The following is a 12057-nucleotide window of genomic DNA, read 5'->3' as shown; positions in this document are numbered from 1 at the left end:
GGCGCTTGTGTCTGATCTCACTAGGATCCTAAAGTGTATGGTCTGTAAATTACAAACTGCAGCAACAAAATGCTTTGTCATTAAACCAAGGCAGCCACATGCACCAGCCTCCAGCTGGGTGCTGAGTGTGAGCCGCCCCGGCCTGGGGAAGCCTCACTGTCCCTGGTCTGCTGTAAGCTCCTAGGTTCTTGTGACTCAGCTGTTAACCTTGCCCGTTTTCTCATCCCCTGCAGGCACCGGCCGTAGCTCCACCACAGACCCGCTCTTGTCCCTGCTTCTGTTAGCTCTGCATAAGTTCCTGCACCTGCTGGTGGGACATTGACAGACAGGGCCAACCCGAGCATCTCAGAGGCCACACATGACCTGCCCAGGGCCCTCGGTGAGGACCACGTCGCTGAATGGACACAGAGAGACTGAGAGACGCATGAAAAAGTCCACATGGAAAATAAATAAATCATATTTTTGGGGAAGTTACACAAATGTAGAACACCTAAAATAATGCATCTAGTTTCCAAATAATTTGGAGTTTGGCCCATGCGGTCTGCATGGGAATCGATGAATTCTCTACTTCAATGTAGTTTTATTTTCCACACTTTCCCTCCAAGTCTTCATTTTGCACGAACTGTTGAGCAGTTATCTTTAGGATAATATGTACAAATGTTGGGGTCAAAGCCTTTTGACAAAGCGAAATATTTTTAGTAGATTATTGTGTTTAGGATTTTTTTTATTTACTTTTTTTCTTTGGGGGCTTTTCTTTTTTATTAAATTATTTCTTTTGAGGCATTTTGATTAAAAAAAAAGACATCATAATTAAAATTCACTGTCAATAATATTTATTTTTAAATAAAGATTGGAAACAAGGTCAGACACTTGTTTATAAATTGTATTGTATATTGCTGAAGAACAGTTGAATAAAAAACAACTTTGAAATAACCTTTCTACAGCCATGTATGAATGTCAAGCGTTGGTGCCCACTGCAGCTTGGCTGCCTGCCGTCCCCTCCTGTGCTCTGACGCCAGCTGCACTTTTGGCTGGGTGTCACCCGACGTGGAGGACAGCCCAGGGCACCTGGCTGAGACCACGCTGAGCAGATGGGAGCACCTGCCCAGCCTCCCTTAGGGACAGGGCACCTCATGGAGGCGGCAGTGAGACCAGCCCCCAGCCTGGGTCCTGAAGGAAAGGAGATCGCCAGGAGGAGGTGTGAAATAAGTCAAGAACCACTCCTTCCCACTTGGTTTCAATGAATCATGCAATGCATTCACCCACTTGGAGATTGTATGTCAAGGTGTATTTATGTGGTTAGCTTTGCTGCTAGTTTGAAGGGGGAATTTGGGGAGAAGGTAGGGCTTGCCACACTCCTTCCCATGCATCTAAAGATTGCTTTGAGCCTCTGAAACTCATGGGTTTGGGGCAGGTTACACATGTCCTAAGGAAACGGGCATGCCCTGCGTGGGGGCTACTATGTATATTTCATTCTCTGACAGCATCTTATTAGATAGCTGGAGCCCATGGATTTGTTTAAAACCCAGCCAGATTTTAACACCTGCAGTTTCAGTAAGTGTGGTTGTCATTGATGTCGTTCGCCAAATACTTCCATTCTCCGCTGGTGAGGCACGCGGCAGGATGGCGCTTCCTGGCCTCCTGTGGCAGGTGGGGCGGCAGCTCTGGCGCATGAGCTGAGAACAGAAGGGACACGCATTGCTCCTAGTCCAAGGCACAGGATTGCTAGTGCGAGGCCCTCCAAAGCACTTGTCCTCTAACGTGGCGACTCGCAGCGTTCACATCAGCAAGTGTTCTGCCAGTCTAGGTCCCTGAGTGACTGCGATAAACACAGCCTTCCCTGTGGCCAGCGCTGGATCGTGCAGCCCCGTGAGGAGTCCACGGTGCCGCTTCACCACCTCATCTTCGGGCGTTATCGCAGCATACCCAGTCTGTCCTGATTGGCTCAGTGTGTAGTTGATTGACTGTATTTAGCTCAGGGGAGGAGAAATCGTGCATTTGGACAGTCCCACGTGTACAGAGACCCCAGGGTGGAGCTGATGTCTGGGGAGGCCTGTGTGGAGAGAACGATCAGGACAGCTGTTTCTGATGGGTACATTAACTTGTTTCACAATTCCTTTATATTGATCAGCACCAATCGAGCTGTAAATTTAATCACTCTGTCTGGCGGATAGTGATTCTGTCCAGAAGGATCATCCCCTTTTATAGTTAACTCAATACTGCAGCAGCTAATGTCACGTTAAATACTGGCCCAGTGTGCTGGAGAGCAAACCGTACTTCCCAGATACCAGTGGAACAGGGACAATGTGTCAGTAAGGGTGATGTTGTGCCAGATCGTTCCAGGGGACGGAGGGCTGGGGATTCATTCCTCATTATCAAAACCAGATGCCTCTGTACAAACACAGGTGGTCAGGTCCCAGCCTGGAAGCTCCCAACCTTTAACATGATATGCACAGGGGAGGGGCAAGTGTGATGGGCACAGGGGAGGGGCTGATGTTATAGGCACAGGGGAGAAGCTGTGAGATGGGTACGGGGAGGGGCTGGTGTGATGGGCACAAGGGAGAGGCTGGTGTGATGGATACAAAGGAGGGGCAGGTGTGACGGGCACAGAGGAGAAGCTGGGGTGATGGGCACAGGGGAGGGGCTGGTGTAATGGGCACAGGGGAGGGATTGCCGTGATGGGCACAGGGGAGGGGCAGGTATGATAGGCACAGGGGAGAAGCAGGTGTGATGGGCACAGGGGAGAAGCTGGGGTGATGGGCACAGGGGAGAAGCTGGTGTGATGGGCACAGGGGAGGGGCTGGTGTGATGGGCACAGGGGAGGGGCTGGGGTGATGGGCGCAGGGGAGGGGCTGGGGTGATGGATACAAGGGAGGGGCAGGTGTGATGGGCACAGGGGAGGGGCTGGGGTGATGGATACAAGGGAGGGGCAGGTGTGATGGGCACAGGGGAGGGGCTGGGGTGATGGGCCCTGGTGAGAGGAGCAGGTGTGCTTTGGAGAAACCAGCCTTTTCTGCGCAGAGGCTTCCCCTCAAACACAGAAAATTATTCCTCATGTCTGCCTCCTGGGGACAGAGCACTTCTAGGTGAGAAGCCGAGCATGAGGCTGAGCAAGTTCCCTGAAGGGGAGGCTGAACCCGGCCTCCAGCAGACGTTAATGGAACTGAGTCTGGAGCTGTTGCCCGGCTGCAAGGCACGGCCAATCTGTGGACTCAGGCTCCCAAGGAGCGGCTGCCAGCAGTCCCGCTGGTCCAGGGCCCTGGACACAGGGAAAGAAGAAGTTAAGTGCACCCCTAAGAATCCACAGTGCCGATCCACGAGGCCTGGGCTCGTGCTTTCTGGGGTCTCACGCACTCCGAAAATAAGGACAAAAAACGCTCAGCCTGCACTGTGTTTTATGGAATGCATACAAACCAGAAGAGAGAAGCACCCTCCAGAAACAAAAACCGTGGCATGGTGCTCACTCCCAAAACTGCCTTTCCCTTTGGAGTTTGCTTTCAGCCTCGGCAGACATGGGCTGGGGTTGGAGAACAAGACAATCTATTTCGGTTTGGGAAAAATGCACGGTGGGCGGCCTCGGGAGCTCGGGTGCAGCCAGAGAGTACCCCCGCCTGCTTGAAGGGACTGTGGAGCTGTGGGTCTGTATAGCAACTAACTCCAAAGTGAGGGACAGGAGTCCGGAGGGAATGCAAACTCCACCCCAGCCTGGGGCTGAGTGACAGCAGGGAAAGGAAGGAAAGCAGCCAGGCGGGCGGAGGGGGAGGGCGGGGGGGGGGGGGGGGGAGACCAAGCCACGCCCAGACCTCCATGGAGGAGCCCTGCTCTGCCTGGTGATGAGGATTGTCCCTGACTCTAGCCCCTCATGTGGCGCTGACTCACCTGTGCCCTCCAGGCAGCAGCCAGTATTTGGGGGCATAGCCTGGAAGGAAGGACAGGAATGCCCAGAATTTGACCAGAGGTGGTGTGGGCAGAGGCTGCAGCATTCTGTTTCAGTTCTGTCTCAACCCCACATTCCTGGTTACAGCTCTGGCTCAGAAAACAACAGCTCTGTCTGATCCAAGACTGCCCTTGGTTGGAATACAGCAAACAGCCATTTGTGAGCTGCTGAGCTCGTGGCTAAAGGGGCTTCTACTTTTGCCAGCCAGGGATACAGTCTAACTTTTTTTTTTTTTTTTTTTTTTTTTTTGACTTTAACTCTCCGGTCTATCTTTTCTTTTTTTTTGAGATGGAGTCCCACTCTGTCGCCCAGGTTGGAGTGCAGTGGTATGATCTCCAGCTCACTGCAATCTCTGCCTCTGGATTCAAATGATTCTCCTGCCTTGGCCTCCCAAGTAACTGGGACTACAGGCACCTGCCACCACACCCAGCTAATTTTTTTCCTTTTTTTTTGTATTTTTAGTAGAGACAGTGTTTCACCATGTTGGCCAGGCTGGTCTCGAACTCCTGCCTCAGGTAATCCACCTACCTTGGCCTCCCAAAGAGCTGGAATTACAGATGTGAGCCACTACGCCCGGGGAGTTCTTGCCTATTTTTGCACCGCTTCTTCCAGTGGGCCCATCCCCACTTTGGGCAACACTGGGCATTCATTTTGCCTGCATTTCAGAAGATACAACTCCCACATTTCTGGAGGACAGGTGGCCAGAGGCTTTGGTGCATTTGCCCCACATGCATGCACACACCTGTGTGTAGCAGCCTGCTGCTTTAGAACACCATTTCTTTCCTTCCCGCCAAGGCTGCAGCAGCAGGAATAGCCCAGCACTGGGGAAACTTCAGCCAACTGGGTGCTCGATCTCCCCACAATGGAGCTGCTGCCTCTCAGGGCTCCCTACTTTCCTCAACCAAGAAGAACCTGCACACCCCACCAGAGCATAAATACACTTTTTACCTCATGCCAGGGGCCCTAGAAACACGTGGAAATCCCACGACCTTTATGAGGGACCTGCCCCACTTTGTGGCTGCAGACACAACATGAGGTAGAGTCTGGAAACACCACCAGAGGTGACCCCTTTTAAATGACAAAGACCCAAGGAGCACCAAAAATATATTTCCAGTCACAGAAAACATGACTTCACACCAAGTCTAACTTCCCACCAACTAGCAAAGACCCAATAAAGATTACATGTGTTCCCTCCACCTGATTGTTTAAAAGGGAGAAATGGTAAGTGGACTTTTAGTAGAAAGTATATGTGGTCTCTCTTAGATTTGGAGTTAGAAATGATTTTTTAAATGAGACCGAAAAAGCAGTAATTATAAAAGAAAATATGCACCAGGCATGGTGGCTCATGCCTGTAATCCTAGCACTTTGGGAGGCCAAGGCGGGTGGATCACGAGGTCAGGAGTTCAAGACCAGCCTGGCCTACATGGTAAAACCCTGTCTCTACTGAAAATACAAAAATTAGCCCGGTGTGGTGGCGCATGCCTGTAGTCCCAGCTATTCCAGAGGCTGAGGCCAGAGAATTGTTTGAACCCAGAAGGCAGAGGTTGCGGTGAGCTGCGACTACACCTCTGCACTCTAGCCTGGGTGACAGAGCAAGACTCTGTCTCAAAAAAAAAAAGAAAAAGAAAAAGAAAAAGAAAGAAAGAAAATATGGACCATTTTGACTACATTATAACAAAGAGCATTTGTTTATCAAAAACCATCACAAAGAAAGTGAAAAGAGACTTACAAAACACACCTAAGAAAGGATTACTATCAAACATGTACAAAGAATTCCTAGAAATCAGTAAGAAAAGCACAAACAGGCTGGACACAGTGGCTCCCATAGGCAAGGCAGGTGGATCACCTGAGGTCAGGAGTTCAAGACCATCCTGGCAAAGATGGTGAAACCCCTTCTTTACTAAAAATACAAAAATTAGCCAGGCCTGGTGGCACATGCCTGTAATCCCAGCTACTCGGAAGACTAAGGCAGGAGAATCGCTTGAACCCAGGAGACGGAGATTACAGTGAGCCAAGATTGTGCCATTGCACTCCAGCCTGGGCGACAGAGCAAGCTGACTCCGTTTCAAAAAAAAAAAAAAAGCTCAAACAATACAATGGGAAGATGGACAAAGGATGTGAACCACCATATCATGGAAGAGAAAATATGGCCAGAAAAAAATATAAAAGGTTTTCAGCCTCAATAGATATGAGAGAAATGCAAATCAAGGCCACAATGATTATGCCCACTTAATTACCAAAGATTTAAGTCTGACAAAGGCTGGGTACAGTGGTTCATGCCTGTAATCTCAGCACTGTGGGAGACCAAGACAGGAGAATCACTTGAAGTCAGGAGTTCCAGACCCTGTCTGGGCACAAGAGCAAGACCTCATCTATGTTAGTCCATTGTTACTGCATTGCTGTAAAGAAATGCCTGAGACTGGGTAATTTACAAAGCAAAGAGGTTTATTTGGCTCATGGTTCTGCAAGCCTTACAGGGAGCATGATTCTGGCATCTGCTTGGCTTCTGGTGAGGTCTCAGGAAGATTTCACTTGTGGTGGAAAGTGAAGTGAGAGCTGAAGACGGGAGAGTCGTGAGGAGAGAGACAAGGAGGGGATGGGTGCTACACTCTTAAAACAACCAGATCTCAAGTGAACTAACTGAAGGAGAGCTCGCTCATCACCAAAGGGATGGCATGAAACCACTCATGAGGGATCCGCCCCATGACCCAAACACCTCCCACCGGGCCCCACCTCCAACACTGGGGATCACATTTCAACATGAGATTTGGAGGGGACCAACATCCAAACCATATTACCGTCTTTGCAAAAAAAAAAAAATTAAAGATAGCGATGCATGATGGCAAGCCCATAGTACCAGCTACTCAGGAAGATGAGACAAGAGGATTGCTTGAGCCCAGGAGTTCAAGGTAGCAGTGAGCTGTGGTCACCCCACTGCACTCCAGCCAGAGTGACAGAGTTAGACCGTATCTCTAAAAAAGTAAAAATAGGCCAGGCACGGTGGCTCACGCCTGTAATGTCTGCACTTTGGGAGGTCAAGGCGGGCAGATCACGAGGTCAGGAGATCAAGACCATCCTGGCTAACACGGTGAAACCCCGTCTCTACTAAAAAAATACAAAAAATTAGACGGGCGTGGTGGTGGACACCTGTAGTCCCAGCTACTCGGGAGGCTGAGGCAGGAGAATGGCGTGAACCCAGGAGGCGGAGCTTGCAGTGAGCCGAGATTGCGCCACTGCACTCCAGTCTGGGCGACAGAGTGAGACTCCGCCTCAAAAAAAAAAAAAAAAAGTAAAAATAATAATAGTCTGATAAACCAAGTGTTAGAGAAAATGTGCATTTCCAAGATCACCTAGGCATTGACTGTGGGAGTGTAAATTGATACAACCTCACTGGAAAACACTTTGGCACTAACTGTTAAAAGTGAACATTCACATACTGTGACCCAGAGATTCCAATCTTTAGTGGCAAAATCTCTTTCTCTTGTGCTCTGGGAAACATTAAGAAAAAAAAAAAAAAAACCTTCAAGGCAGCCTCATTCAATACCCTGGAAACAGATGAGTTCCCATCTACAGGAGAAAGGAGAGAGGATGGCAATGCTGTAGAAAGTTCTCATGATGATATGAACACGACATCAACTACTCCATTAAGGGTCAGCGTGATTGCACTGCAAGGAACATGCAACAAAACACTGAGTCTTAGCATCTATTAGTGGGGAAAACCCCCCAAAAAGGGCAGGGTGCCAGCTCTTACGTCTGTAATCCCAGCACTTTGGGAGGCTGAGGTCAGAGGATCGCTTGAGCCCAGGAGTTCAAGATCAGCCTGGGCAACATAGTGAGACTCTGTCTCTATTAAAAATTTTTAAAATGTAGCCAGGCGTGGTAGCACATGGTAGCACGAGGTAGCACCTGGTAGCACGTGGGAGGATCACTTAAGCCAGGGAAGTCAAGGCTGCGGTGAGCTTTGACTTGATAGCACCACTACACTCCAGCCTGAGCGAACTAGTGAGACCCTGTCTCAAAAACAAAACAAAACAAAACAAAAAAGTCCTGAAGATTACCTACAATATAATACCATTGTCATAAAGTTAAATCCAAACTAAAACCAATAGATAGAGGATGGTTGGATGGATGATGGATGGACAGTAGACTTCTTAAGAAAACACGTAGCTAAGATAAAACTGTCTTCAAAGGAAAGCAATGAAAAGGTGAAGATGGATACAGGACCATGGTTACCTTGGTGTGGGGAAGCAGAGGTGTGAGGAGCCACAAGTGGATGAAGGTTGTCATCAAACTCTTTGTTTTCAAACTGAATGATGGGTTAGGGTACATCTTGTGTTATCAAAAATGAATGAATGGCCAGGTGCGGTGGCTCACTCCTGTAATCCCAGCGCTTTGAGAGGCTGAGGTGGGTGGATCATTTGAGGCCAGGAGTTTGAGACCTGCTTAGCCAACATGTTGAAACCCTGTCTCTACTAAAAATACAAAAATTAGCTGGGCGTGGTGGCGGGTGCCTATAATCCCAGCTACTCAGAAGGCTGAGGCAGGAGAATCACTTGAACCCAGGAGGCGGAGGTTACAGTGAGCCAAGACCACTCCATTCCACTGCAGCTGGGGGGCCAAGAGCGAAACTCTGTCTCAAAAAAAAAAAACTGGGAGGGGGGAGGAAAAAATGATACAGTCCTATCCAGGATTTATATTAAAACAAAAACAAAGTAACAGCTTTTCTTTTCCACAGTCCCCAAGACAAATTCACATCTAACTCAATCTCCCACCCAGAGGTTGCAAACTGGCATTTCCCAGGCTGCATCTGGCTGCAGACATGCTGCGTTTGACGTTCGCAGGGATGTTTCTTGTTATTTTCCAATATCAGAAAGTCTCATGTAAACGTCCAAATTTCTTCTGTCCTTTGCAGCAACATGGATGGAGCTAGGGACCATTATTCTAAGTGAACTAATTCAGAAACAGAAAATCAAATACCACATGTTCTCACTGGTGAGTGAGAGTTAAACAGTGGGTACATACATATGTACATGATGAGAACAACAGACACTGGGGACTCCAAAAGCCAGGAGAATGGGGGAGAAGTGAGGGTTGAAAAAGTACCTGTCAGGTAGAGTGTTCACTATTTGGGAGATGGGTTTCCTAGAAGCTCAATACCAACCATTATGCTATATGCCTATGCAACAAACACACACATATACTTGAAATTTGTTTTAAAAACCCACATTTCTGGCTTCTCCTGAAAAAAATATAGTATGTAGCCACACGGGACCCATATTCCCACGTGATGACAACTGGTGGGTGCCAAGTAACAGCTGCCCCCATGATTCTCCAGGAGGTCCTTCCGCTGGCTCTACCCTGCCTTTACCCTCTGCAGCCTCGGCCAACTGTGGTCACTGTACTGGCCTCACAGGGCCGGAGAACATTGTCGCCATTCAGAGTGTTTCTCAAAGAGAACTGAAGCAAAAGGAGTTTTAGGGTTAACCAGAATCCCATTCCTGAAGCAGGTAATTGATGTTTTCAGATAACATGTATCCAGTTTTCGATTTAAGAACACAGCAAAGAAGTTAAATTAGATTGCAGATAACCTGCATTTTCTTTTTCTGTGCAAGATTTTTCTGTGCTTTTTTATTTTGGTAAATTATAGTATACAAAACGTTCTGGTTTTGCTTTGAAAGAAGGTCTGCGTGTGTCTAAAACACAATCTACTAACATACTCTTAGCTGCACAACCGATTAACTCCCTGTTTGCGACCAAACATCTTCCTGCTCCCTAAATACCAAAAGACGTGGCCATTATTGTTTAAGCCTCCTTCACAGACTCATTTCTAAGCCTTTCATTGGTAAGATTTTGCTCCCCCCGACCTCCACCTGCCATGGTTTCTCCAAACTGTGCCCTAACGAATTGGTGCTTTTAACTAAGACAGACCACGGTCACTTTTCAAAACGTTAATTCCCATAAAATGGGATGTCAGTTTTACAAGGAAGGCTCTCCTTTATCAGCAAAAACTGATTCCGTTTGACTGATTAATTGTCCTTACAACTGTCAAAGACTTCCAGACTAGGGATGACGGCTTGGGAGGAGGCAGCCATGCAGCCTTGCAATGTGGGGCACTCTTGGGCTGGGGAAACCAGGAGATTACAAACGCACAAAAAATTAATTCAAATCAATACAGCAAGGGGTTCAGGCTGAGAGACATTCAATTACGTTGCTCAAAGAGAAGATGCTGATCTTCAGCTAGTCCGCTCCATGCTACAAATAATAGAGCATTTTTAATTTGTGCAGCAGGGATGTTAATCTTTTGCCGTGTAATCCAGTCCTTGGGGAATGCCATAAATATGTGGTGCTGTGCATGTGAGGCTCCCTGTGGAGGGTACTCAATCAACCCAGCCCTGGCTTTCCTGCCTGTCTGTATGTCAATCTCTCAACACTCAATTAGGAAATATATGATAGGCTAATAGAGGATGGATGGATGGATGGATGGATGGATGGATGGATGGATGGGTGGACGAATGGATGGATGGATAAATGGATATAGAGGCAGAGAGAGATAAATGTTCAGATTATCAAATATCCCTTATCCCCCACCCATAAACAGTTTATGACTTCTGGATTTCACCTGAACCAACAGCACAAATAAATCCCCAATGAATTATTCACATTTCAAAAGGATTCACTTCAGAATGCCTTTAAATAGCAAGCTCCTGTAGCATGTTTAAAATAGGATCTGAATCCCAATTTTATTATACAGAGAAAGAGAAGCACACACACACACATGAATAATGATTTAGAAGGTTAGACACCAAGGTGTTAAAAGTTTATGTTTCTGTGTAAGTGGAATTGTACGTACTTTAATGCTTGACTGAGGTCTGGCTTCTCTGTGATGAACCTTTATTACTTCTGTAATAAGATAAAAGCAGTAAAATATTTTTAATTTAACAAAAGACAATTCCACCCCCCAAAAATGTAAGATTCCATTTATAAAGATGTAACTCTCCACCTGTTTTCAGAAGGACATTTGCTGTGTAAAAAGAGGCTCTCCAGGAACATGCTGTTTAGTCCTCATTCTTCGGTAACTGAGCGTGGAGGCTCTGATCACATCACCGGGGTGGGAAGCTTGAGGCACCTCTGGGTGGGTGATCCCCGACCACACCCGCTACACCAAGAGATGACTCACCAAGAGTTGTCCTGGTGGCAACCAGGACTCAGGGGAAGGAGAGACTGGAAATGTGGGATGCCTCTGGAACCATGGACCCCAAAAGCTCTGCAGCATCTGGACATTAACTTTATTTATTTATTCAACAAATATACATTGATAACTACTCCATAAACAGCACTGTACAGGAGAAAGAGATGAACTATGCAAGGATCACCCCCTAACCACCGGTAAGGGAGCTGGTGGTCTGGTAAGAGGAATCAACACCTCCACAGCTAAGCGGAATTCAAGCTGGACGGTGAAACCCACAGTAGGGAGCTTAGCAAGGGACTCAGGAAGCCAAACAATTCATTGTGATGGGTGGGGGTGGAGGCGTTAGCAAGGACTTATCAAATGTTTATGGAAATGAGCTCAAGTGGCATTTGAGCTGGGTCTTAAGAGGCCTCCTCCTCCCTCCCTGATGCTCGGAGAGTCTTATTAGACACAGACAGCTGGATCTCCCCTACAACCAGAGCCACTGTCGTTTGGGCAAAAGTAAATCCTTTCGCACCAGCGGCTGTCACCAGAAGTGGCAGCCTCATTGCATCTCTTTCTGAGGCGTGTTGAGATGTGGAAACAAGAGCCAGTGAGTCTTGGGGCATCTGAGACAGAGGCAGCCCATGTGGGAGTCTCGGAGCCCACTCAAGAGCATGGATAAATCTCAGGACAGGGTTGTGGCAGGCAGCATATGCGGAAGGTTGAGTCAGCCCTGGAGAGTGGTACAGCATGAGCAGCTCCAGGAGGCGGTGCCTGGGAGAGACGGGCTGCACCGCGTGAGTCAGAGGGCACCTGTCATGATGGAGACAGATGTGGGGTAAGTCAGTCACACCACAAATCAAAAATAACAAGGAAAACTCTGGGCAAATGAAACTAGAGAAACGTCAGCTCTTATCCTTGCCAAAGCCAGGCTTCTCCGTGCACAGAG

The 12057-nt window shown here is 47.9% G+C and overlaps 1 protein-coding gene across 1 annotated transcript in view; it reads left to right on the top strand.

Moving 5' to 3' along the window:
- Nucleotides 1-707, top strand: part of VSTM2B (V-set and transmembrane domain containing 2B) — a 38591-nt gene extending 37884 nt beyond the window's left edge. Inside the window, exon 5 of the mRNA XM_025368584.1 lies at nt 234-707. Within this exon, the coding sequence (XP_025224369.1) occupies nt 234-322 (89 nt within the window). The 3' untranslated portion in view covers nt 323-707. The remainder of the gene's footprint in view (nt 1-233) is intronic.
- Nucleotides 708-12057: the final 11350 nt, after the last annotated feature.

The sequence above is a fragment of the Theropithecus gelada genome, chromosome 19 (genome assembly GCF_003255815.1).
Source record: "Theropithecus gelada isolate Dixy chromosome 19, Tgel_1.0, whole genome shotgun sequence".
Lineage (NCBI taxonomy): Eukaryota > Metazoa > Chordata > Mammalia > Primates > Cercopithecidae > Theropithecus > Theropithecus gelada.
This window is presented reverse-complemented; position numbering and strand designations above follow the sequence as displayed.